The 27,376-nt window shown below is 43.3% G+C and overlaps 1 protein-coding gene across 4 annotated transcripts in view; it reads right to left on the reverse strand.

The window, feature by feature from the left end:
* The window catches only part of LOC112562778 (dynein heavy chain 10, axonemal-like), a 61,556-nt gene that overhangs the window by 17,394 nt on the left and 16,786 nt on the right, over positions 1-27,376 (reverse strand). For 2 of the 4 annotated variants that reach the window (XM_025236255.1, XM_025236259.1), the window contains 35 exons: positions 26,297-26,485; positions 25,728-25,888; positions 25,066-25,297; positions 24,534-24,788; positions 22,353-22,511; positions 21,927-22,043; positions 21,501-21,603; positions 20,774-20,952; positions 19,834-20,202; positions 18,714-18,947; positions 17,594-17,716; positions 16,936-17,169; positions 16,289-16,515; positions 15,837-16,005; positions 15,056-15,156; positions 14,527-14,710; positions 13,307-13,441; positions 12,929-13,081; positions 12,135-12,323; positions 11,430-11,576; positions 10,990-11,181; positions 10,102-10,220; positions 9,440-9,734; positions 8,345-8,602; positions 7,586-7,790; positions 6,726-7,000; positions 5,977-6,129; positions 5,354-5,679; positions 4,462-4,669; positions 3,879-4,043; positions 2,865-3,186; positions 2,541-2,629; positions 1,771-1,921; positions 1,304-1,392; positions 718-915 (listed from right to left, as the gene is read on the reverse strand). In XM_025236255.1, the coding sequence (XP_025092040.1) occupies positions 718-915; positions 1,304-1,392; positions 1,771-1,921; positions 2,541-2,629; positions 2,865-3,186; positions 3,879-4,043; positions 4,462-4,669; positions 5,354-5,679; positions 5,977-6,129; positions 6,726-7,000; positions 7,586-7,790; positions 8,345-8,602; positions 9,440-9,734; positions 10,102-10,220; positions 10,990-11,181; positions 11,430-11,576; positions 12,135-12,323; positions 12,929-13,081; positions 13,307-13,441; positions 14,527-14,710; positions 15,056-15,156; positions 15,837-16,005; positions 16,289-16,515; positions 16,936-17,169; positions 17,594-17,716; positions 18,714-18,947; positions 19,834-20,202; positions 20,774-20,952; positions 21,501-21,603; positions 21,927-22,043; positions 22,353-22,511; positions 24,534-24,788; positions 25,066-25,297; positions 25,728-25,888; positions 26,297-26,485 (6,705 nt within the window). The remainder of the gene's footprint in view (positions 1-717; positions 916-1,303; positions 1,393-1,770; positions 1,922-2,540; positions 2,630-2,864; positions 3,187-3,878; positions 4,044-4,461; positions 4,670-5,353; positions 5,680-5,976; positions 6,130-6,725; positions 7,001-7,585; positions 7,791-8,344; positions 8,603-9,439; positions 9,735-10,101; positions 10,221-10,989; positions 11,182-11,429; positions 11,577-12,134; positions 12,324-12,928; positions 13,082-13,306; positions 13,442-14,526; positions 14,711-15,055; positions 15,157-15,836; positions 16,006-16,288; positions 16,516-16,935; positions 17,170-17,593; positions 17,717-18,713; positions 18,948-19,833; positions 20,203-20,773; positions 20,953-21,500; positions 21,604-21,926; positions 22,044-22,352; positions 22,512-24,533; positions 24,789-25,065; positions 25,298-25,727; positions 25,889-26,296; positions 26,486-27,376) is intronic. The other 2 variants (XM_025236257.1, XM_025236258.1) reach the window with 2 other exon arrangements.

Here is a 27,376-nt window from a genome sequence, read left to right on the forward strand (position 1 = left end):
TATCAACTCGTATCAGTACCACTGCTGATGTGATGAACCATTAACAGAAAAACAGGTTGGTTTCAGAGCAGGCAGGAGCAGAACAGCAGATCTTAAACTGCAGCTTCCTGATAGAAAAATACATTTAGCATCAGTGGGACGCTTCCGGATAGAATAATGATCTTTGGCAACAGTAGGACCTATATCACGACTTCGTCAATTTTAAAGAGGCTTTTGGCAAAGTCTGGCAAGAGGGTATGTTGCACGTGATGTGAAGATTCAACATCAAAGAAGGCATAGTCCAAATCATGGAAGCTCTGTATAAAATCTCAAGGACCGCAACAATTCTTGATAACCAAATAGAAGCGTTCTTGCACACGACAGTAGCCGTACCTATTATCTGTACTGTTCAACATTTTTCTGGAGAACATCATGCGTCACACACTTCACGACGATCACACTTTTATTTCTATCGGTGGAATACCGCTTTGCAGCCTGCGCTTGACAGACCACACTGATCTTATAACAGGAATTAACGGATAAAGGCTAGACCTTACAAACAGACTGACTGACCATTTGAATGCATACGGAATGATCAATTAATCATATTCCTCACCGACTTTGATTTCAATGCAACCTCGGCAATATGTTTCTTGTCATCACAGATGCAAGTTCTATTTGACACAGGATAAAAGACGTATTTATTTTCGCACGCTAGGAGATGGAATTGTGCCTGACCTGGCCCAGGATGTACTTGTCTTTGGTGTCCAGCAGCTTCAGGTAGGAGCTGATGAAATCCATGAAGTGCTTTGGCGTTACGTAGTTATTCCGCCGCAGCTTTTGCATAAAGCGTTTGCTGTAGTCACCCACGCTCTGGTGAACCACCACGATATGCTTTACAACTTCCTCTCGCCAGTCACCAGGAATGAGAGGATTCTGCACAAAAGACAACAACACTGTACAGGCTGCTAGTTCATGGCAACGGTAGGCAAAAGGTAACTTAGGGACAGACTAAGCTGTTTGGATATCAAATGGTTCTCTAGAGAGGGGGGAAAATAGAAGAGGACAGGACTCTAACGTACATAAATAACTGTGGCAACGAACACTTGATGCCCCGTTAAGAAAACATTTCAGAATACATTGATGCATGTTCCGCATGCCCCAGATTAAAAGGGTTCCACAAAGAAAAGAATTTGTGCAATGGCATAGGTAGGAAACAAATACACGCCGGATTGTGTACATGGAAGTGGCACGTAAAATGAGTGGCTAGACAAGTCGTGTTGAGCTCTTTGGCGTCTGTAACCGTAACGAATACTGTACTTACATCAGCTGATACGAAGACACTGGCCACTGCCAATAGGGCTTGTTCTGGCCAGGGGGTAAACCAGTCGATGCTGGTGTTGTTGACCATTCCTGTCACACATACATGCACTCGCAGTCAGTTACATCAAACCTAAACGGGAACACATGAATATAGATATCCTCCCTGCATGCTAAAAGCCTCTGTAATCCAAACCAATCATCTATTTGATTGTATATATATATCTCTTCCCCTCTCTCTGCGTCTATCTCAATACAACTCTTGCAGAGCTCTTAACATTCCTCCCACCCCGTCGGAAAGGAAATTTAAAAGAATTCTTCGAAGATTTCAAACCTTGGTAATCAAACATAAACGTAACTACAAATAAACAATAAAGATAAAAAAATTCATCCATCTAACAATGGCATTCACCCATGCGCACAGACATGTTTAAATACGTCCGTTAAGTCTATGTCGTGTGTGTGTCTCACCAGGAAAGTTTCTACAGCGCGTGCGAAGCAGGTCTCCCACAGGAGACATAGACATGACGATATGCAGGTTGTTGGCACATTTGTCGATGAAGTATTGCCAGACACTCTCGCGGTCAATTCCCCAGCCCATTCCTAGAGCTTCCGGTCGAGTCTATTAACATTTATACCAACAGTTTTTAATTATTGCCTTGAAAGACGGGTTTTCACCCAGCCTTTCAACATTTACACAAAGAGAACTTATCGCTTTGGCAGTGTCAACTCCAGTGTAACACAGAATGTGAATAAGCCGGAAGCTTTCTTGTATCATGCCTCGTTTTAGTAGTTAATCTGAAATGTGAATAAACCGGAAGCTTTCTTGTCTCATGCCTCGTTTTAGCAGTTAACTGGAAAAAAAATCGTCTGCCAGCAGTCCAGGGATATTAGTTCGTGATATCACGGCATGGCAGCTAGCCATGTAAACAGATGCCACGTGCAGATAAAGAACAGCGTGTGCGAGACGAGAGGTGAACCCAGGACAGCCAACCCTCGCTGTATTGGTGACAGGCGCTAATCGTTGCGCCACAGCAGCGATAGCAACAGGACGGGTTAAAGTTCAACAAACATCTCTGACAGAAGACACCACATACTGACAGTAGTGATCGACTGCTAAAGACAGCATGGCGTAATACTGACCAGACAGGATGTACTTGTATTCCAAAAAGGAAAGGAGAAAGCATAACTTGCCCTAGTTCTAGTTGGAGTGGTAGTGAGGAGTTTAAAACAGTACTTGCCTTTCCTATAATGCTTTCTTTCTCTTCATCAGGAAAGAGCGCAGGCACCATGCCAGAAGTCAGCATGTTGTTGACTAGTTCCAGGAACCCTGTGAAGTTCCATTTCTTTTATTTTGTATACATTACGCTCACTCAAGTTACAGCTGTATTGCAATAACTCTAGCTGTATGTAGTATGCTAGGGCTTCAATGAAAGAAACAAATTGTGTGTGCGAGCGCTTGTATATGCATGTCTGTGTACGTATATTTATATGTGTGTTGATGTGAGCGATACAAGGATAATGTTGGTGTACACATGTAAATCGTAACTTAAGAAATGGCTGACCTTCTTCTGCCACGTGCTGGTCAGCGAAGAGAAATATCATCATCTTGTTATCCATGCCCAGCTTGTAGTATAGCGCCTTTAGGTCGTCACGGAATGAATTCTCGTTGTAGCCGCGGCTCAGCCTGATCTCAAAGATATCGCCTCCAGCCGCATAGGAGGCAAGTCGGCACAATGACTGCCTGCCTGAGCCTCCTAGACCCACTATCAAGGCGTGACCGCGGTTCATGCGCAGTACACGGTGGATACGAGTCAGGTGCTCCAAAGCATCGTCAAACAGAACTAAGGTCAAGGCCACTTGATTCTCGTTATAATCCTCCAGGATCTGAAACGATAGAGAACTCAAATCAGAGCCGTATGGAAACTGTTATAACCGCCTACCCCTCCCCCTTCAGGTCTAAAATGATAAGAAGCAGTTATTCCAAGGTATCATAGTCATACGGTAACAGCCATAATCCTCCAGAGTCTGAAATGGTTATTGAGAATCCAGTTCTTGTTATAATCCTGGAGGATCATGTTGTGAATTCACGTCGAACCTGCACAGCATGCAGGAGAGAGGTTATCGGCCTGAGGCGGGTCAAAATCGATATTAATTCCGTTTTAGAACTTAAGAGCATGATATCAATTGAGTTTTATAGTATAATGACAACGAAAACAAAGACATGGAAGGAGAAAGAAAAAATGAGGTGGAAGAAAACCGGCTGGGTTGTATGCATACCGAAGTTATGCAACTAAATTGTTACGCTATCAATGTCAAATGGCCAGGCACTTCGCCAAGTAGCTTTTACCCTTACACCCAGAAAAGGAACACAATATTTACAGAGGATTTATTATCTGTCATTTTCTATGGTGTGTGTGTGTCTTTTATTTGTAATAGATGTTAATATGCCACAGAAATAGTGGTATTTAAAAAAAAAAAAAAAAACTAAGTCGAATACCTTTGGCTTCAGAATCACTATCGCCATATTGTCCAGCTCGCGTCTGTCGCTTGGTTTGAAGCTTATGATTCATACCCACCTCCTGGAAAAGGCTTTTGACGGCTTCGTAGTCCTGCAGGTCTTCGTAGAGGCGGGGTTCGGCCTCGTCCAGCGCCGTGCGGTAGTCGCCGAACAGAATGGGGTTACGCATGATGTATTGCGTGCTCCGTCTGAACTTGTCGTCCACCAGGCCGAATATGATTTCCTGCGTCACAGAACACTGGCGTGTTCACTGTGTATAAGAACTACTGACGTGCTTGCGAAATGTCACAGAACACTGACGTGTTTCCTGTGTATCAGAACTATTAACATGTTCGTGATTTGTCAAGGCACATGATGTACGGTCACAGACAGGAATCTTCTTCATCATCTTCATCATCATCAAAACGACAAATTTGATCATTCTTTTATTCATTAATTTGAACTTTGTCTCCGCAAAGAAGAAACAAAAAATTAAAGATAACTAACTAAAGCTGAGCTGTACATATTCAGCTTGAACGATACAGAGAGGGAGAGTTAGACTGCAATTAAACGAAGCATGAGAAAACAACTAGCTAGAGGAAGGACCTTCGTTATGAAGGTCCGTGAAAACGATCAAAAAAAAAAAAAATGTTCCTACGTACATGGAAGTGAACTTTGTCGGCTTCGCTGATGAGCCGGTCGCTGAAGACCCTCAGGCACTCATTTCGCCACAGCCGCAAGAATTGGTCCTTGGTTTCGAAGCAGTCAGGCGTGGCCATGCACAGGCCGTTATAGACTCGTGACAGGTCCCGAAGGTTAAAGATGTAATGGAACTTGGACGGCGTCGGAGGCATGTCCTTCACCGTCGTGCTGTTAACCAAACACAACCGAGTGAATAGCTCTCAAAAGTCTTATGAGAAACTTTATACAAAAATAGTTTCAATACAAAATTCCCAGTATGATGTAGGAAGGCGAAATCGAAGCGATATATTTAGCTTGACGTCAAACAAAAAAACAACTAAAAAAGTATCGTTTAAATTGCAGCTGTCGCCGGTTCCATGTATGTTATGGGTTGTGACTGGAAAACTCATCCTGCCCACCAGACGAGGCGAATATCTAATTTGTCATGGAAGGCTAAGGTGACAGATGGAAAGGATGCTGGGTTCAACCTTCCGCATTCTGATTCCTTGATACGATGAACCATTTAGAGCAACTGTTCGCACACCCTTCAGGCTATGAAAGCTCTACCTTACTTCCTTTATTTATAAAAAAAAACCCAACCCCTCTCCCCAATAATATTTTAGGTAGAATGATGATTATCTAAAACCCATTCTTAAACGAAAAAAATTGTCGAATTTTTTACCAAACTTGATCAAGTTTCGAATGAAGGAAATCAAAGGTTTGATGGATAAACGATAAGGATATTGACAGTTTGGTAAACATGCTGAGCTAAAATAAAAGCTTGCATGCCAACACAACTGGACTTTGGAGAACTTTGGAGGTTTGACACTTCGACACTTTAGCTAATTAAGATCGGCCTTAACGTCCACAAACCTGTACAGCTCCATGGTCATGGAGGTCAGCTTGCTACATAGCTCTTGAATTTCCGCCGAGAAAGGCAGAAGGTGGCCGGCCAGGATGGAGTTGTAAATGCGGAAGAGCGACTCGTCCGCCGGGAAGGTCATGTTAAAGACTGAGAAGAGCGAAACGAAGCGGGGGTCCGTCTCATTGCGGCCTCCCCCCGCCTTACCCATAGCGGCGACGTAGCCGATGTCCTTCATGTTCTTCCAGATCAGCTCTTTGCCGCGGTCGTACACGCCCCCGCGATCAAGCAGGAGCTTCAGCATGGCGATGGGCTGTTGAGTCCCGTACGTGTCCACCTGTCAGGTCGTCAATAATAGAGAGAGAGATTTTAATAAAAACCCTCGCGTGGCTAATTTGCATTTTTTCAATACAGTAATTTTGAAGTTTGTTGTAAGATGAAAGCTCAAAGGTTATGTGACTTCAGATTTAACTTTGTAGTAATTTTTTTCTCCGTACAAAAAGAAAAAATACACTTACCAAAGATCCACTGCCCCCTCCCTTGCTCTCGTCAGGCCTAACTCCACACGGTGGACCATATTCATTACCCCTGGTTTTTATGCCTCAGAAATTATACCTTCGATCGGTGGACATACCTGTGGCATGTTCATGTCGTCAATGAAGATGATCAGCCGTTTGCCAGGTGTCGGACCGTACGTGTCCTTTGTCCGTTTCTCCACGTTCGTCTCCAGGTTGCGCTGCACGTCGAGGGAGGTGGTGCGGCTGGAGAAGCTCATGTTTAACAGCAGCTGCAACATCGAGATACCGTCATCAGTGCTCTACGCGCATTCCTCATTCACAAGAGCAGACGATTAACTGCCATAGAACATTAGACAAATGTATTTTTCGATAATAGATCTTCGAGATTTTTGGGGTAATAAAGGTAATCACCTAACCTTTCAGTTGTAGGGTTGTGAGCTCTTAGACTGTACTTTTCTGGAGGAGAGCCAAAAAAAAATAATAAAGATTTTTTTTAAATCTCATTAAAGATTATGACATAAAATTTTATTATTATTTATTAGTGAATAGTGTGGGCTAAAGAGAATTATTAATCAAACGTCATTTGGAAGTCTTGGAATGCATAACAAAGCTGAAAAACTTTCTGAAGGCAGGAAGACGGGGATTGTATCGTCACAGTTGTCACGTCAAACCAGCTACAGCGGTAAGGTCAAACCACGAACTTGTCCGTGGTCAACCCAGACAGACCTATGACTGTGACGTCAGACTGCCAAACAGCCTCAGTTATTGCGTCGGAGCACCACCCACACCTGGGATGTCACATACGACGTGTCATTGACATCTTTTCAGAGTTGTGAACTCATCCCAAATGGCGGGCGGGACTCACGTGCGTCTCCTGGTCCAGTGTGCGCAGGAAGGCGGCGATGGTGGCGGTCTTGGAAGTGCCGGTTTCGCCCACCAGCACTACAGGTCGCTTCATCTTCACCATCAAATTCAGCAGCCATGTAGCGCGTACCGTGTCCACAGTGTGCACGAGAATCTCGCAGAACTTGACGGAGGGGTTCGGCACGTAGGCTGGTACCAGCGTAGACCACAGCACCCACTTCTCCGCCTCGCTGTCCCAGAAATACTCGAACAGTGTCGAGTTGCTTGGCAGCTCCCCTGTGAAAGAGAGGCAAGAGCAGCTATTCCCACCGCAGTTGTAAATTGTACATGGTTAAGATGTATGTCGTCGTTGTGCGCATGTATGTGTGTGTGTGCGCGCCCGATCATCATCCCATCAGCCAGCAGATCGTTAGCCCTGATGATCTTGGAGGTACACTGACGATCGTACCACTAACCCTCTTCAATCTATCCTGTTTTTGCTCTACCAATCTCTGTGAAATGGAGATTGTAAGGACTTTCAATTTACGAAAAGTTTTGAACCAAATAAAATTAAGACGGATTGGAAAGCAGCCTCTAAAAGTACTTTTACAAACATTAATTACTTGCTAGAAATGTGCAGGTAAGTGTGTCTACAGAGATAGAGTAATGTCCACACACCTTACTGTGATGATTGTAAACGTCTCTATACACTAATTTTCAAGGACCTGGAACCTGTGTTTTGCCACTGGGATGTTTGTAAGCTGGTCTACACTCATTGACTAGTTACTGTCGTGTTTGCATTAGGAACTGATGCGTTTGTAAAAACAAAAACAAAAAAAAATAGAAAGGATAGACTCGATCAACAGCGCTCAGCCCAGCGACCTGGTCCAGGAGTGGCCGTTGGGTTCTGGACAAGGGCCAAGGCTGCCAGGAATTTGACATAGCCATCGAAGCGTTCTCGCTCTTCCTCAATGAGACCAGCGCCCAAGGACCAGTAAATGGCCTGTAAGAAGAAGGCTTCCAACACGAGCATGTCCGTTTGCTCTTTCGTCAGGATTGCGTTCAGCATCATCGTCAGCTGCGTCACCTGCCATGGCATGCACGCACGCACAAACGTGCACTCACTCGCATACACGCAAACGCGTCATTAACGCATACATACATAAACACACGCATTCACAAATACACTTACGTACAGACACGCACGATCGCGCGTGCTCACACCATATCACACGCACATTTTCAAAGAAAGAAAAAAATGTGTGAATCCCATATGTCTCTATTAACTGCCGCTTATATAGGGCCTGATGTAAACATAACTATTCATTTGTTATTCGCGTTATTCTTGAATAACTTCTAACAGAATTACTACTAATAATAATAACAATAATAATAACAATAGTAATAGTAGTAAGACATGGTGGGGGTCTTAAAAAATTAGCGGGGAAATAGGAATTCTAACGGTATGAAGCTTAAACTCCCCTCTCAACTCCCCTAAGTCATGCAATTTAGACAGAAGATGTAATAAAAAGCTTTTTAATCATACGCGTATGAACTAGCTTGTGGACTTGCACAAAAATGTCATGCACGAGTTAAGATCAAGTAGACAATCGCGTCTTCGTCGTGCACTAGCCGACTGACCAAGTTTAGGTTAGTCAGAGGAATTATGGTTTTCATCTTCTGGCCTATTACTCCTTCTTTGACGCCCTCGATGACCAAGTCGACCAGTTTGGGGATGTACTTGTCATAAAGGCGCGATAACGTGGTCCTCTCGAACTCCTTGTCGCGCTGTGCCAGCCACTTCTGCCAGTAGGGTGTGTACCCCAGGTTCTTGGGGTCCACATACACCATGCCACAGCGCGAGATAGTGGCTGGGGAGGCGTATTGTAGGTCAAATACCTGAAAAAAATTAAAGAATTTATATAAGGCATTTGCTACCATAGGGATGGGCTCCATGAGCTGTGCTCACAAGACTACAAAGAAACTGTTGAACTAGTATATAACGAGGCACACAGTTTAAAAAACTACGCAATTTGATTAAAATACAGCAGTTCCCCCGCCAGTGAGTTTGTTTTGTTTTTGCTTGCTTAAGTTTTTTTTCTGGTTTTTTTAAGTCGCAACGCAGACATCACAAACTTTATGAGAATGTGAATGGTAACAATCTTTAGCTTTAAAGTCATGTTGTCTTATAACTGTGATTCGTTGAAAACAGTAAACTGAACTGACATGTACTCTGAGCATGACTAGTAAAGTTTGTAGGCTTTTCCACGTGAAGAAAAGTAACAATAATAAAAAGTAAACAACTTAATTTCTTAACTTCTCATTAAGAGCTATATCTGATACTCTATTATTCAGTATATTCCAATAATTTTTCTCTGAACATATTAACTACAACACAAATGAACCATTCCATTACATGAACATAGCTAAACATTGCAAATTATCTCATAATACACCCATTCGCAATTTATGCACCAAAAGTAAAGGAAAGCTTACAGGATATTGAAATATGTTTGACTATCAATGAAACGACAGTTTTCTAGGAGAGAAACAGAAACAGAGAGACAAGAATATTATTCTTTAATGATCCAGAATTCTGGCTGTTTCAATGGAAAGGGAAGTTCAACCTTATAATGCACAAATGCATCTAATTAACATGCTCATAATTACACTTTCGCGTTTATCTATATATATATACGAGTAAGAGAGAAAGAACCACAAGAAAAGTTGTTGGACCTCGAACAACATAGCGCAGAACTTTTGCAAACGAATACGCTCGCCATTGGCCAGCGTCAACAGGCGGTTATCGTCCATGACAGAGTTCATGTTCTCTACCCAGAGGGCGTCTACGTCGCCGTCATACAAGATATAGCGATATTCGTTTCTTTCCGTCGGCTTGTTGATCTCTCGGAAGATGTTGGATAGGAGGCCATCAGTCCAGTCGCGGGTTGAGGGGTCAAGGACGCCGTACAGCTCGATGACGCTGCGTTCCTTGGGGTTGATGACGAAAAGTTTGGTTGGGGTGCCCAGCCTGCTCGTGAACAAAAAGGGCAACAGAGCAGCCAGTGAGTTTCCTGACACTTATGGCAAAAATGTGCTTTTGTACCGAATGAACTAAAATATTTTCATTATGATATTTATTTGTTTGTTTTAGGTTATTTCAGGTAAGGGGAGGGAGACTACAATACTAAGGAAGAAATTTCAGCTATTGTGCAAGGTGTACGGATAGAGAGAGAGAGAAAAAGATTGATCTGCAGAATGTTATGAAGATATTTCATTTTAGAGTCCCGCTAACTCGGTGGTATGAAACAAGTACAAACAAAGAAGAAAAGGAAGAAAGAACCGGTCAAGCAATCAGAGGAGGCCATTTCGTACTGATATTAAGGTGACGCACTCACTTAGTCTGTGCCTGACACAGTGTGTTGATGACGACAGACTTTCCGCCACCGGTAGGCCCCACGATCATGGTGCAGTGTCTGGTCAGCATCGTCTCGTACAGTTGCACCACCTTGTCCACCTGCCCGTCCACAGCGTTTGCGGATAAGGATGATGCGCGCGATAGAACGCAAGCAGCCGTGCAGCAAACATGAGGACTGGGACCCGGTGCAGAGTTGTGCGAGCTGGATATTAACCCCTACCGCTCGGCTGTTCTGCTAGCACTTTAAAAGCCTGGCTGGAGGCTCGCATCCAGCGGGTGACTGTGCACCCGGCCCCCGAAAGTTACAGTTCAAGGTTAAGGAAAACGCCATATTTTCGAACTCACCCATTGATTGGGTTAGGCTGAAAGGGGGGGGGGGGCTAATCTTTTCGTGGCGGAGGCAAACACTGCAGATCCACCAAAGTGATCATTTGTAATCTGCCAGGCACTGCCGCTCTCCTGTCCAACCGTCTTATCATTTGTCTCACTCACACGCACCTGTCCACTCCATCAACCGCCACCCCCACCCCAAACTCCCTCACCAATGGACAAAATTGTTAATGTGAGCACTCCCCCCCCCAACTTTTTCTTTCTAAATTTTTCCTCTCTTCTGTACCTGGACACATGCGTGCGTGCGTGTGTGTGTGTGTGAGAGAGAGAGAGATCAACGTACATAAAAAAAAACTTTGGATTCTAGGGCAATAGAAGGTTTTAAAACCTTTTTGATCCATTCCTTGAAGTCTTTTATCGTAGCATAGCTTTCAAGAGGTAATTTTCCACAAACTGACAACTATACATGACATTCTTGGGCGTAAAAGGGATGAAAGACGCCGTTTACAACATGTATAGAAATCAAAAAGCACAATACCTGCACAGGCAGGAGTATGTATTTGTTCTCCTCGAACGCTGCCTCCACAGCGTCATTAAAGGTCGGGTAGCGCACCCGAGGACAATCAAGGCCCGGGAAGAGGTCAGAGATGAGACCGAGGAACAAGGGCACGTCCTCGAAAATAAACTTGGGCAGGTTCATATCTCGCAAGGCCCTCATCAGCACCACGTCCTGTAACGCGCATGCACATATATATCCATATATACTTATATATGAATGATTATCGCACCTTTAAACTGTATTTAAAAACCTTTTTTCTTTTCAAATTTCAATCCATTAAAAAAACAGAAACAGCGTCAATTGTGTGTAGCACGGTTCGGACAGATTGGAATATAGACTGATATGTGTCTCCATGTTTCTTTACCGTTCCCCATTCTATCAGAGAAATAAAATGTTAAGACTGACTCTTTCCCTCTCACCTCGCTGAGGTTAGGAGAGCCTCTCTTGAGCTCGCCTGCCATGACCAAAACGGATTTGAGGGCGCGCAGCCCAAAGTCATAGTGGTACTGCTTGGACAACTGTTCTCTGGCCAGACGGTACAGCACGGTCATCTTTTTGGCCAGAATCTGTTGAAAGAAGTTTTAAAACAACCTGCTCATTCACTTGACGTCTCTCATCCCAAATAGATACTAGCTGCCTTCTTACAACCACGAACTTGTATTACTGGACTGCAGGAAGACGATTTTTTTTTACTAAAACGAGGCAGGTGTGTACAAAGCTTCCGGTTTTGTCATATTCACTGTTTAGGCTCGCTGAGATTTACAGCGGAGAACTTCGCAAGACGCGAAGCGTTAGTCTCTGCAGACAGATAGCAGTCCACCTATACACGTCCGTGTTAAAACGCTGTTGCAAGCAGCCTTCGATCACACGGTGTTTGATTCCCGTTTACCCTTAGGCCTAAGACCGAAACGACAATTTGTTTCCTGAGTTTAGTAGTTTGCTCTATTACTCACATACATTGGAACATGCTAACTCCCTTCTTTATCTCACCCTCCACTCCATGAGCAGGCCTCTGTCTCCCGAATATACCCAGGGCCTGCAAGCATGCAAACACTCACAAACCAAGCTAAACGAACGAACGGGGAGACATACAGACGTAATAAAAAAGCCATCAATGAAGATACCTTGGCAAGAAGAAATCCTTCCGAGAAGAGCATGATCTCACAGATCATCTGGAGGTCTGGCACGATGCACACGACGGGTCTGAAGAGGGCCTTCACGGACTCCGGCAGTTCTGTTCTGCCCGCGTAGCCTGGGTTCATGGTGATGAAGACACCCACCCGGGGGTCCAGCTTTATCTCTGAACCCTCGAACTGGTTTTGACCAAGATGAGCGTTTGACAAATTCAACGAAGGGAAACAAAAACACAAGAACTGTTGAATTTTAAATTTCATTCTCTACATTTATAATTTTGAGGGATTATGGGGAAGCTAATATTTTACTGCAGGAAAATGCTGCTAAGAAACGAAGAAACTCAACTGTTTATCTTCCTCTTACTAACATTTTATTGGGATGTAGACTAGAATGCCTAGACAGAGGTATCTCTTTTATCTAGAAACAAAAAACCATCCCCCCAGAAATATTTTGGCAAATACTTGACAGAGGAATAATTAGTAATTCTATGTCTGCTTCTCAACGCTATGTGTGCATTTTACAGATGTTCTACGAGAGATCGTTTGCTTTAAAAAAAGAAAAAATCTAACTTGAAGAAGAGTGCATATAACCTGGCTGGTCTTTACTTTTGGAAATGTAATGAAATGTAACGCCGATATTTCTTTGGCACACTTTCTTTAAAATACGAGAAATGGATACTAGATTCATATTCCTCCTATTCTCGTCGTTCCGCTGGGGAAAAGGGTCTCGCAAGACCTCTTTACCTGGAAATGCTCTGGTGGAGGGTCTCGAAAGGTCTACTCACGTGGAAATGCTGAAGCTTGAGTATGAGAGCGGTCTGGATGGTCTTCAGCTGCGTCGATATGACCGACAGGACAGAGACTTCGATGCGATTGAATTCGTCCATACAGCCCCAGGCCCCACATTGGCATAGACCCGACAGAATTTTGCCAAAAGCCTAATAACGGCGCAAATGTTCATATATATATATAAGTATGCATGCGTGCAGGTGTGTGTGTGTGTGTTAGAGCAAGAAGGAGAGAGGGAGAGATATCAATCGAAATTATTTGTCGATCTGCTTGTTGCTGATAATTCGATTAATTCAAATTTTAATATTATCAGCTGTTACTTTTCAATATCACTCGATCAGAAACTCTCCCTATCTTGTCCACTAGAGACTGACCTTGTAGTCCATGCCCTCCCCGCAGTTGGTGACAATACAGAGAAGCCCCAGTGCCTTGGCCAAGTCTTTGGTTGTCTCTGTCTTGCCAGTACCAGCAGGTCCCGCAGGTGCTCCTCCCAAATTCATAGAGAGAGCCTTTCGAAACAAGGAACAAAGCTTACAATAAAAGTTTGTAGTGCTGGTAACATGAATGAGTTTGTAATGTTTTGGCAAACCACGTTTGATAAATATTGATAAGAATTATCCTTGTTATTTACATTTCTTCACTTTTAAGATGGTGGCGGGAAAACATGGCGACATGATGAGCCTGGTTGTTTTATTCTTTGTTATTTTAGAGAACCAAGTCTGTTACTCGGATTTCAATTTATATATATATACTTCTGATTGAAGTGCGCATCACGGAATCAGCGATACACGACAAAGCACGAGGAGATAAACGCGCCAGTTTGCTGGTTTGCTTTTGCAACCACCTTACCTGGCCACCTGTCTTCAACGATGATGATGATAATGATGATGATAATAATAATAAATGCAAAATTTGTAAAACGCATGCTCACACTCATAAGGAGTATGCTCTTAGCGCCTAAGAAGAAGAATGAAACATAAACACCACACGTGGGACAGGAAAGCAAACAAATAACATAAAAACTATAAAAGAATAAACAACAGTACAAACGAAGAACAAAGTCAAATACAGAAAACGCAAAGAGGAACTAAATAACAAGAATTAGAACTGAGAGTAACTTGATATTGCAACATCCTCAGAATCCCTTTAACTCTGTTTTCCCACGCTGTTTCAAAGCCTCAGTCATCGTCCCTGTCCACGTACGGAGACCAGGGTGATGCCATTAAACCCATGGCCTTGACATCTGTCGTGATGAAAGCTCTGGAAAGACTAGTTCTTAGACATTTTTATGCAGCCCCGGAAACAAACTGGACCCTCTCTAACTTGCCTATCAGGCCAATTGGTCAGGGTACGAAGCCGTTTCTCCAGCTTTACACTTCATCCTCCTGCACCTTGAATGCCAGTGTCTCCATTCAAGCCAATTCTTTGTAGATTACAATTATCAGATGGACCATGTCGGTCAACGGTGTAATGTCGGACAGATCCTGCGACTTTATCTGCATCATTGTCAGATAGGTCCTGCGGCTTACCCGCATTATTTCCATGTGTATCTAGCGATTACTCTTGTGATTGTCAAGCAGATTCTGCGACTTACCTGTGTGATTGTCAGGTAGATTCTGTCCGTGAGTGGGGTGATGACAAGGCGCCCGTTGAGCCCCATGTACTCGTACCCGTAACCAAAGCAGCCCGTGCATTGTCGGATGTTCAGCTCATCCGGCTCCTTCACCCAATAGAACCTCAGCTGGCTCTCCCACTCGAACTCGCGAGCGTCCATGATGCTGTGAGACAAAATAGCTCCATCGCTGTCATGGTTGCGGCCGTTCTCTCTTACGTCTTATTGGAATCAAAGGTCGAGAAAAAAGACGTGGAGCAAAGTGTAGAGAAAAAGTATGTTACTCGTTTTTAGATCAAAGAAAATTTTTTTTATCAACTCAACATGAGACGTGACTCACCCACACAATAAGGTAATTAACCAAGAAATCAATGTATCCTTTAGCTTGATAGGCCGTAAGGATAAATTACGATGCTCTCACCAGCTTTATTTATTCTCCATTATCTCCTGTCATGAACCTAGAGTCTAAATCAAGAAACAAGCAATATAAGAAAATTTGCAGGAGGGGTACCTATCCCTGACGAAACTGTCCACAATGTCTTTCGCGTGAACCTCGATGATGAGCACAGTGTTGTACTTCTTACGGTCGTTCGATGATAGCGGAGATCGCACCTGTACAATCGGAAACATATCATCACTTTGCACCCCAACCGTCCTGGAAAACAGCGATTATGATATGCGTACGTTTTAATTTATTTGTCCCTTTCTCGGTGCTAATATTGTAATATTGTTGGGACTCTTGGTACCAATATCGTAATATTGTCGGTACTGTCGGTGCCACTAACTGTACTTTTTTGCATAAGAATATAAAATCTATGAAGGGGCAAAGCTACGCATAGTAAACACATTTAATTGTGTTGGACTAAACATGAATGTTTCTCATGAAATAATTTTTAAAGGCAAAGCTCACAGCCAAGTTTCCGTATGGGTAATGAAGTGGTTCACTATATCTAGGACACAGATTGTAAAGTAGGAATCGAACTCTACTGGGTGTACAGGGGAGTTTTCAGCCACGTGCCACAACAGACCTAAAACTAACGACTTTCATCTTCACAAACTACCCCCTGTGCGACAAAGTTCTAAACATAGCTAAGTTATCATGACTTCTATACCAGACACCGTTAGTCATTTATACCAGCTAAGTATTTATCTAAATGAAAGTCCTAGCGATTAGAACTAGGATGGCAAAGATACATCAAGTATTGGCGTTGTGCTCTAGTTCTTCCCTGTGCCCTGTTGTGGCCAGTTACGAAGACGATATATATAGATATGAAATCGTGGCAACATGTTACCGTGACGACCAGGTCGTCAATCTGACAGTGAAGCTTCTTGGCGTAGTCCTTAAGAGCTGACTTCTGTCCCTTCTTCACTTTGTCGAACGCGTCCTCCACTTCCCATGTCCACCATATTTGGTTCACGGCCAGACAGACCATCCCCTGATAGTCCAGCATCCAGCTGACCCTAAATAAACAAACATTATTCCTCATAATCGTAATTCCTAAAAAATGTATTTGTCGCTAACATTCCCTCCTCAACCCTCTCCCCTCCCCCCCCCCCAAGATAGATCAATATTCATTTCAGACTAAACAAAGTAACACCATCCTTGTTTAATACTATACCTAGTCGAAACTAAACATTGAAACGCCGAAAAAAATACTGTTTGGGCAAAAGTAAAGAAATGCGACCTTACAGTGAAAGACAAGGATAACAAGATTAGAGAAATACAAAAACAAAGAGAACGCACCGCGACTTGTTAAAGCAGTAGTAGAAGATGGCCTCTTTGGTTATGAGTCTGTTGGTTCGCCTCATCTCTTCTAGGACATTCGTCATCCACTCCTCCACTCGGCCCTCGGCAGCGACATTGTTGCGGAAGGTCATGACCTCGCCTTCCGCGGAAACCATGGCAGTAGCAATCAGCGAACCGGAACTCTGCCCGGGGACGAAGAGCAGAGAGGCGATGTTGTCGTACATCTGACAACAAGCGCAGATTTTAGTTTGATAATTAGCTATGCTTAAACTCACAAGATAAAATATTGTTTATGTGTAAGTGTGTGTGAGAGATCGAGTAAGAGAAAGAGAGATTGGCCTGAATGTGACGAATCGAGACAATACAATAGTATTAACCAACTTCATGTGTTGGAATTACGATGACGTTGATGGTGATAAATTTTAAACATGCCTGCTCCTCACAGAGTAAGGTTCAGACGCAAGTTAATAAACAAGAACGCAAGACGTCGCGCCATGACGAATGCACGAGGAGGATTCGGGTAGAGCGAAAGATTATCCTCCAGCCCACAAGTTATGGCGAAACTAGCGAACGGAGCACTTTTTAAACGTGACATCTATTCAGTACAAAATACAGTTCGCTCAGACGTTCACGTGTCACCTCACCTTGATCATGTGCTCCTGCACACACTCGGGGTCGGAGTTGCCCAGAATGGACAAGAGCTCATCGTCGGAGATGAAGAAGAAACGCGGAAAGGCGTTTCTCTTAGCGTCCAGGTAATCGTTCAGCGATTTCTGGCATTTCTCCAGCCCAGAGCTGAGATTCTGAAGGTCCGACAGACGGTTCTGGGCGTGGCAAGCCTGCTTGATGTTAGGGTTTTTGTGCGTTTCGGTCATGATCTGAAAAAGAAGATCCTTCACGTTATGAACAATTCCGAATTTCGTTGAAATGACATCTACAACAAACTGAGGAAAAAACCCCAAAATGTCATACTGTCCAGTACGATCTGAAAAGAGAACATCGGCGAAGAGTTGAAAAAAAAACATTCGCTAACAACGTTTGCCACCATCCTTAAAAACCCGTATCAAGAATCGGATGCGTGGCTGCGTTTAGGTGCAAGTACTAAACCATATGACTGACGCCCTTGTAGACGCGAGCACCTGGTTGCGCGCTCACACTGCTCATTGCACTAGATGTGTTGCTGTTGCGACAAGAACACGCACATGTGAACAGTTTTTCATTACGTGACTGCACAGACACATAAGAAGAATGTTTATATCTCCCCTTCTCTCTCACTGACACACACAATCGTCGTCGAAAGACCTTTTTAAAAACCTTGTCGATGTTGTCGAATTTCTTGGCTTCATCTGGCAGCTGCGATCGAATGTCTCCACCTATAAAAATGCTCTCCAAGTACATCCACTTTACTTGCACCTGTTGCCACACCTGTGAACAGGGCATTAGTAGTTACTTCTTCACTTCCTGCATTGTCGTTCTTTGCTCTCTACTTGGTGTTTGCATGAACTAAAATTATACACTTATATCTCAAAAATAAGGAGGCACAGCCTTGATTTTAAGGTCTAGTTGAATTAATCATGTCTAATGGAAAAAAGAGTGCGATAAAACAGACGTAAGGGTTGTACACGCACACGTTTACACTGTAAAGGATGGTTAATATATGTATTACATAAAACTTAACAACTTTAAATTACCACGCTGATGTCAACAAAAAAATGAGATAACACTATGCAACCTTGCTACATTTTTATGTCTAGAGAAGAGAAAAGAAATACTACTCTACATTAAAAGATATCTTTCATCTACTGTGTATTATATATTCCCATGCAATATGTTTTATAACGATTTTTTGAATGGGCCCAAAGGCCTAGAAAATCAACTATTCGTATTCGTCGTCAGCTGACAGTAAAACTGGGATCATCTGTTAATTAGACGTAGCTGTGTACAAACGTGATCTCTTTCTGTGTGTGGGTATCGATGTGACCGTGTATTTAGAGAACGAATGAAGGGATTTATTTTTATTAGCTATATTTACCCAGCCATTAAGAAAGCATTGTATCTTACTATTAAAGCCTCCCAGTGAAGTGTCTACTACATCGTTATTTCGAAGGGTAGGCATAAAAAAACAAAATTTGACTTCAAATCGAAGGATTATTTTAAAACAGAACTTGTCCAAGAGACGGAAAAAAATAATAGGATACAGGAATGGACAGATGTCTCTAGCTACAGACTGTCCAAAGATCGACTCAATCTATCAGACTTTGTCAAAATCATATTTTCTTTTTTTCCTTATTTTGACTCTCCATCAGGCCACACTTTTCTTACAAGTTACACATGCTTTTGTTCTGAATAGAAAATAAGGTAAGGGAAGCTTTAGGAGCAAACAAGTTAAAGATGCGAGGTAATGCAATGCCTTGAAAAGTACCTCCAGAACTTCTCCAATGTGCGAAAGGCACTGCTCCCAGTTGTGGACGGTTTGAAGGAAGGGACCGATGAAGCGGGAGGCGGCCATGCTTTGCAGGTTCATGGACGTGTCGTCCAGACTCTGCAGAACGTCATCCACAGGGCCCAGCACGTAGCCACGGTTCTGCGTGCCCTTGGTGTAAGTCACCACGGTGAACTTCATGCCGGTCCACGTCTCCTCCACCTCCTTCACTCCCTACCAGCGACACAGAGTCCCTGATTTCAAACTAAAAATTTCAGGCAAGTGCGAAAGTCGCGATCTTAGCCTCCTTTCGAGAAGTTTTTAACGGGATTAACCCCCGACACCTAGCCCAGCGAACAGGTGTATATACAGAAAGTGTTCCGAGACAAGATTTAAACCGAGACCCTCTCACTGCAGTGGCAACAAACGGGTTTTTTTAACCCCTACACTACCGGGAACCCCTCGGGACTTTGAGCAGACTGCAGACGAAAAGGAAGAGTTACTTCACCTGAATTCAGATGAACACAAATCACGCACGTGTCTATCAGCAACACTTTCATTGACTATAAATTTGTAATAAGACAATCGAGGAGAAAAGATGAATCTGGGATTTGTGCAACTCCGATTGTATAATTCCCTGAAAGACTTAGGAGCGGAGTAGTAACAACTTGAGAGGACTGATCTCTATCCTTTTGTCTCTCATGTCTTCTTCGGTAACTGGACTTTGTTTCGGTGTGTTTTGGGTAATACCCCCTTTCCATCTCGGTGGTAGTTTTTTTTATTTTTTTCTTTTTTTTTTTTTTTTTTTTTTCACTGGGAGACAAAGTAATTGCCAAAGTTCTATGGCAAGGACAAGAGACTTGCTTCACAACATGCCATGTTTGTCGAAGGTCGACCCTCTGGGCAGAGCAAGAGGCGGAGTCACTAGCGGTTAATTGCTTTGAACTGTTTGCAAGGAAAGTCACATGCAAAAGACTAATAGATGATGGAGGCGATGACAGAAAGGCTCAATAATAAAAGATGGGTTATTAAAAGAGAGGAATAAAAGGTGTACAAGGAAGAAGAGGAAAAAGCAGAAAGAACGAAACAAAGAGCTAGCAGCACAGCATTAGACTTCAACCTTTTCAATGCTCATCTCCTTGCTGGCGTTGCCGACGATCTCACTGATAGTGTCCTGGAAGCGATGGAGCTCCATGGCAAAGATATTGGCCAAGGTGAAGGATTCCGGTTTCATGTCGAAAGTTTGTCCAGTCTTTTCCATCAGCTCCTTCCAGTGACGCTCACGCAGGGCCTCGTGCTTGAGGTCTACGAAGAGGGGCAGAGAGTCACGGAACTCCTTCATCTTGAGGTCAAGGGTCGTACCCAAAGGCAGGCGCCGCACGTCCTTGTGCAGCTTGCGGTACATCTTCATGTAGCCATCGATGCCATCCTGCAGGAGCTGAACGTTCAAGTCAGCCCACAAAGCCGTGGCCCACTTGTTACGTGCTTCCTGACAACGAAGATCGCGACAAATGGCTCGTTTGGGTCAAGCATCATAGCTTTTAGCAAAATACCTGTCAAGTCGCGGGTGTCATGTCATAGCTTTTGGTAAAATCATCGGTGGCGTGTAATGTCAATCACGTCGCTTGTATTGTGTGCTACCACAGCTTTAAAAAATGTCTATCAAGCCCGTATGTATCATGTGCTATAAATCTTAGCAAAATATCTTTCCCGTTTTGTAACATCATAGCTTTTAGAAAATGCCCAAGGAATCGTTCAGATCATGTATCCTGAGTCAGTCAGTGAAATAATATGAAAACAGATCGATTTCTTGTTGAATTTGATGTAGCTTTTTCTGGTAGTTGGTCTCATTAGGTAAACGTTATGCCTTCGTTACCGAAGATTTTTTCCTCTTTATCTGTAGTATTACCAAAATGAAATGTATCTATTCCTTAGTCGCTTGTACGGTTTGCCATTCGTAGAACGATCTTACCCTGACACTTTACCCCTGAGATTATAAAGGGAGCACTAGCTCTTGTGACAGGGTTGAAACAGTTGAGAAGCAAGTAGCTTATGACCACCTTTTGAAGCACGTAGATATCATAGAGTTGGGTCAGGCCAGCCATGTTCTTGCTTATATGCAGCAGTTCTGGGTACAAGGTGATGGGCAGTTCAAACAATTTCTCGGCCTTGACCAGCTCCGAGCGCATGTCCTCCATCTTCTCCAGCTCCTGTTGGTAAGCCGTCATCATCTGTAGACCTGCACCGCGGTGACAGCGTGAGACAGTGGCACTATTACTGCTGCTGCTGCTGCTGAAACTGCGATATAAAAGTCTTACCTGCTCTAGTGTAGCTTAGAGCTTACAGGTCGATTTTGTTAAAGCGTCTTGCGGGTTTCTTTACCTTGTTTTTTTTTTTTTTCGTTAATTGTGTCAATTATTATTGACTCCTTGTTACTTTTCTCTTGGTAGTTTGGTTTTGAAGTGTGTGTGTGTGTTTTCTATAATAAAGAAAGCGAGAGAATATGCATGAAACCGGATGCGAAAGTACTGCCTACAACCTGCAAGAAGTATATTTCCACTGCAACCTGACTGCCCAGTCTAACCACCGACTATGTTACTTCAAGACAAATATGCTGCTACTACTACTAATAATAATAATGATGATGATGATGATGCAAAATTTGTAAAGCGCATACTCACACTCCTAAGGAGCGTGCTCTAGCACTTAAGAACAAGAATGAAACATGACATCATACAAGGGACAGGAAAACAAATAACATATAAACTATAAAAGAATATGACTTACCTATGTCAAGGTCATCTCCAACAACTCCCGGACCTTCAAGAACAAAGCGTTGGTAGAACTCAACAATTTTCGCGCGGAACTCTGTGACCATTTGCTGCGTGATCTGGAAGACCGGGCATGGGCTTAGAACGTTTTCTGTTACTTCCGTGTGATACGGTAACTCTGTATGGGGTCTGCATGGAGTTTCGGGGTATACTTTGAGAGAGGCCATGAATAAGGTTTGCAGTTTAGTTTTATACGATTCTGCTGGGGTTTTCAGCTTAATGTCAAAAGGTGACAGAGTACTTTAAAAAAAAATTCATGCAGTTAATTTCATGTAAAACGAATAGGGAATACAACTGTGACCTGCAGTTTCGTGTGCTACGATAACAAAGTACCTGATTCTGCCAGTTTAAGATTATGTCCGTTAGGTCAAGCTGCTCTAACCTTGATGAACTTGCGCTTGGATGGGATAAGGTTTCCATCCGTAGTCTTGGCCTTTAGCAAGAGTTCTTCCCATACTCGAGGAAAGTTGTTCGCTTCCTGAAACTCTTCATCTGTCACCTGCAGGATCGAAGAACACATGTATTGTAAATATTACTAAAGTAAGCAATTTCTGCGTTATCCCTGCGTAAAGTCTGTTTAGGTGCCTGAACAAACATGAAGACAAGATTCTTACGTCACAGTGTAGCCCCCCCCCCCACACACACACACACACACGACGTTAACATAGACTAACACGTACAACACCATTTTGTGAAGTAGCCTGTATCTCTTGTGACCAGCAGAACTTTCTACACCTACAGTCACACCCTAGCGTGACATAAAATCTACACCAGTTGTCCGCAGTGTCCAACCTGCGTGCGCACTGACCTCTAGCCCGTACTGCCGCAGCACCCGGAACCGTTCGATGATGTCCACGTAGCGAACTTCCACATCATACGACATGGCCTTGATGTCAGAGATGGCGGATAAAACGAAGGTCAGGTCCTCGAGGTCGACAGTGACTCTTTCTAAGTCGTCCGATTTTTCCTGAAACAGAAAACGTACGTGTCAAACGCAAGGGAATGTTTGTCGGTCAAACTGTCACTGATGATGATGATGATGATGATTAGGAGGAGGAGACTAAGCAGATCATGTAACTATGTACAGGTAGTCCTCGACTTACGACGTTGATCCGTTCTTACGCGTTCGTCGTAAACCGAATTTCGACGTAAGTCGGATCCTACGGTCATACAGTACTGTACCATAATAACAGTACAAGTACTGCAAACACTTAGCCTATCCAAACACCTATCCTAACACAGTGCCCTATATAATTATCAATAAACATAAGTACAGTACAATATTGTGCAGTACACTACGCTTTGTTATCACTGTCGCTGTCATAGGAGCAGATCCTGTCACGTGTTGAAGGATGCGATCTTTCTCCTGGATAATCGTAGCGGCAGTCGAACGACTAAGTCCTAACAGAGAGGTCCTAATGACCTGCCAATTTCTGTTGTTGTTTCCCTCTTCTCAGATTGCCTTATGATATCCACTTTCACAATACTGTACTGGACTCTACGACTCCCGCCGCACGTGGAATGAGGCGCACGTACAGTTCGACTTACGACGCTAAACCTCGTAAGTCAGAATGAGCGTCGTATAAAGCGTCGTAAGCACGAAACGACGTAACTCGAGACCGTCGTAACCCGAGGACTACCTGTATAAAGCTTTCTCACGCGATTTCAATGGTCACGTTTTCTCTTTCTCTATCACACAGAATCACACACGAAGGCATACTCACTCATACGCATCATTCATTCATCCCTTGACTGGTGCCAGCGGACGAACAATATAGAGCGATTTGTCAGGGGAAACAAGCTGGCTAGTCGCAGCGACTGACCCTGCCCGCCAATTAACTCTATCTTGAGCGCGGGGGGTAGTGGGGGGCATGTTCTGTATGATTGACTAGTCCACTTCTTTACGTTTGCAAGCCACTTCTTCTCTTCACCTCCGCGTCAACATCCCTTAAAGGTACTAGGAAGGATGCTCTTAGAGTGTCGTGTCGGGTCATACAGTAGAACTAATCCAGCTCATCCCACCTTAATGTTACGAGAAGGGTTTCTGGCGTTCCAAGAGAGCGGAGACTGTACTCATTAGTTCTGTGTTCCTTATATGCACTTGTTTTCAAATACCTGGATTCTCTTCTGTGTTGAGAAGCAGAGTCCCCTTCTCTCATAGTGGAAACTACGTGGGACAGTGTGAATTTGGTAACAAAGCTAAAGGTGTTTCTGCGCCAGATCCTTTACAGCCTGGCCGTTGCAGCCGTCGATGGGTGTATAGCTGATGAGGATACCGATCACTTCTTTATATACGAGGAATCCCATGCATGCTCTTGCCTCGTTTCCTACCTATACAGTACCAGAGCAAGTGACCTTTGCTACCGTCTGACCACAATTTCCCAGGGGTATCGGTTTAGGGGCTTACTTCGTTATCCTTTAATTTACCCAAGTTTACCTACAAGGCTGCAGTACCACCAACCCATGCTGGGTTTAACGCACTTTTGCAGATTTTCCCTATTTTTGTTCGTTTAGAGAAGCTCTGAACCACAAAATCGTAAAGGAACACGGAAATGAACACACTTTTTTTTCAATTTGATACTTTCCAACTTTCTTGACATAGTGTTTGTTAGAGTTCGGTTCAACGAATCAATATCATGCCTCTTTGTGAATAACTTTGTGTGAAAATATCCCAAAAAACTCTTTTGAAAATAAAATTTTGCATTCGAATTCGACTTAAGCCAAATGTGTGGTATAGAGGCTCTGGCAGTCTAAAACAGGAGGGAAAAAGTGAAGGTATGGGCGATCCGGACGTTTGAAAATTTTGCGCTAGGAATAGTCAATAGGAAAAAAAGTTACGATGACAGGATGTTTAAAGACAGTTTTGCAAGAAAGTGGCCTTGAGAAAAAAGGTGGTGTTGATGCTAGAAGATAATTTTCACTCAGTCTGGCCTTTAGCGAAATTCTGATGAGGGAAACAGATTTTAATGTAGATGTTGCACCGACTGACCCTCAACAACGTGTAGAGGCTCTTCATGTTCTCCCGAGCCTGGTTGCGCATATTATTGCCCAAAGTCTTAATCCAGTCGTTCACGTGCTTGAGGATGGCGCAGGAGAACTGCTGCAGACGCAGGTGGATGCAATTAATGTCTTTGGTGGTGGGCAGCTTCTCCACCTCGTCCGCTACGTTGAGGAACTTCTGGATCCGCTCGTCGTACATGACGTAGCTAGAGTCATGCTGCCCCCACTTGGATGCGATCTCCTCCTGTGGAAGAGTAAACGAGTACTTGATACTTCATGTAATTTTATCTTTCTCTACAACACAACTCGGCACATCTCACTAGACGTTCTAGACAGACCACTGAACCCTTAGCTACAATACTTTTTATACACAGTATGGTATCCTAATTACAGAAGGTGTTAGCAGCACCGTTGGGCTCGGCACTACAGCTCAAGTTAGACACAGCACTATAAGTTAGACACTCACGGCATCAAGTATTAGAAGATAATTGTACAAGTTAGCGTAAGACATAGCACCGTACCTTGTTTGCTTTCCACAGGTGCCGATACTTCCGCCAGCGGTTGAGGTAGCGCATGACGCCACTCATTGCGCTGCGGATGTCGGTGGTGGCGCACTGTACATGATCGATCACCTCGGGGTCGTTGACCAGGTCATTGTAGTAGCTGAGCACGAAAGGCTCATCCTCACCTTCAACCTTCTGGGGCGGCGCCTCATGACACGTGCCGCGCAACCACCGCACGAAAAGCTTCGTTCTGCAAGTAGCGGAAGTGCACCTTCATCAGTTGCCTCTCCCAAAACGATTTCCGACCGTCTCTTTTACCTTCAACGTTGTCGTCGTTGTCCCTCTGTAACTCCGTCATTTTAAAGTCTTCTGGAACGTGAGGCCCAAAATGTCCGTTACCCGATGTGATTCAGTTCATCAACATTGCTCTTTTCCTTTCAAACTCAAAGTCAATATTTAACACTGAGGCAAGATGAGTGTAGCTGTTGAACCAAGTTCTACCTCAAATAAAATAAGACACGATGTATATAAAAAAAAGAGAAAGAAAAAGGAGGGAAAGAAAAGAAAGAAAAACAAATAGAAAGAAAAACATAAAAGAAAGAAAAACATAAAAGAAAGATAAGGATACATGTTTAGAGTTGAACCAGTTCCCTCACACATTAGATGGGTAATGTACACACCCTTCGACCAGGTCTCTCAAGCACTGCACGGTGTACTTGTACAATTCAGTGTTTCGAGGGTGCAGAATTACATCCGGGGCCACGAGAACGACGTCTATCGCAAAAAGTGGCGAGGAGCCTGTCAGGGAACGGCATAAGAACGCCAGGTTCGTGCAGATCATCTGCAACGCACAGGCAATGACTTGAGTTCGATGAGACAATAGCTCGACAGTGGTACTGCGCTGCTCAGTTAGTTGTCTGCTTAGTCGAATTCAGCTCGTCTTTTGTCACATGAATGTCTCTAGTAGCTCTGACATAAAACTATCCACAACGGTTTCCAAAAAATTATTTCTGCAAAGCGAATTTTCTTTTTCTCCAAACTGATCTTTTAAAAATTGCCCTCTGGCAAGCCAATCTTCAAAAAAACATAAAAAAAAACAAAAAAAACACACAAAAAAACCAAAACAAGAGAAGCTGTTACAGCAAGCAAAAAAAAACCCAACTTAAGTATCTTGGTAAATTAATTAGCACGTAAAATTACTAGAGGAAACATAAGGGAAGTAATTTGGAGGCCTTGACTAGTAACAGACCTTTGAAAGCGCGGTGTAAATTTTTCGCTCCCAGTGCTGGTAATATTTCGCCAGACGAATAGACCTACTAGAAGTTGTTCCTACCACCACACCCTCCACCTTGATCAGCAAAGGTGCGATGGCGGCATACCTTTGGGAAAGGTTTTCATAAGCAGTCGACATATATTCCTCGATATATTCATATGTTTCCTGCAATGTCAGTCAAATAATAATGGCAGGAAAGCTGAAAAGGGCATGACAGTAAATTATATATATATGCTATTGGTCATTAGTAATGAGTTCGTCGATAATTAAAAAGCACATTAATGTCACAGTCACTCATCCGCTAAGATAACAAAAGGATAATAATAATAACAAGCTTATTTACTCATCCAACAATAAATAACATCAACTGGTCATTATCCACTCATCATACACAAAGGGAAAACATCGAGCTAGTATTCACTAAAACATACTATGAAAGTAGTAGATACTTTATGGTTCAAGAGATCAGCAACACAATTGCTGCAGATAAATGAAGATCTGAGGAGGTATAGAAACGCACGCTTCTATATATATATATGCAGAACCATGACTGTCAGTCGAGCGTGCCGGGGTGGGAACATTGCAAAGCATAAGGACAGGCACAAATTGAACAAAAGCATTTTAAAAAGCAGAAGGGGTTGTTAAGAGGGAAGAAAAAGATAACGACAAACTTCGGATCAGCAAGCTGACTGCAATTTTAGCCGACGACTCGCACCCCTCCGACAGGAATTTGACATTAGACGCATAGACGGTTGGTAGGTTAAGCTCCACACGCAATCATTTTATCACATCTACAATCCATATGTACAATTAACTCTTGGATAGGAGGAGCTAATGGTAATACCGCTTGCTGTCGTTACGGAGCGTCCGTTTTTATGTAGACTTTCATTGTTTTTCATACTTGTCACTTTGTTTTCCTATTTTTAGTAGCAATAGGAATAATAGTTTTAATATTCGTGAACGATAGATTACAAGTGTCAGCGTAAATGATTGCAAGGGGAGAACTAGAGCTGGATGTAGACATTGTATGTTCTCCTATGGCCTGCTTTGATATTT

This window comes from Pomacea canaliculata, linkage group LG4, assembly GCF_003073045.1.
Source record: "Pomacea canaliculata isolate SZHN2017 linkage group LG4, ASM307304v1, whole genome shotgun sequence".
NCBI classification, from domain to species: Eukaryota; Metazoa; Mollusca; class Gastropoda; order Architaenioglossa; family Ampullariidae; genus Pomacea; species Pomacea canaliculata.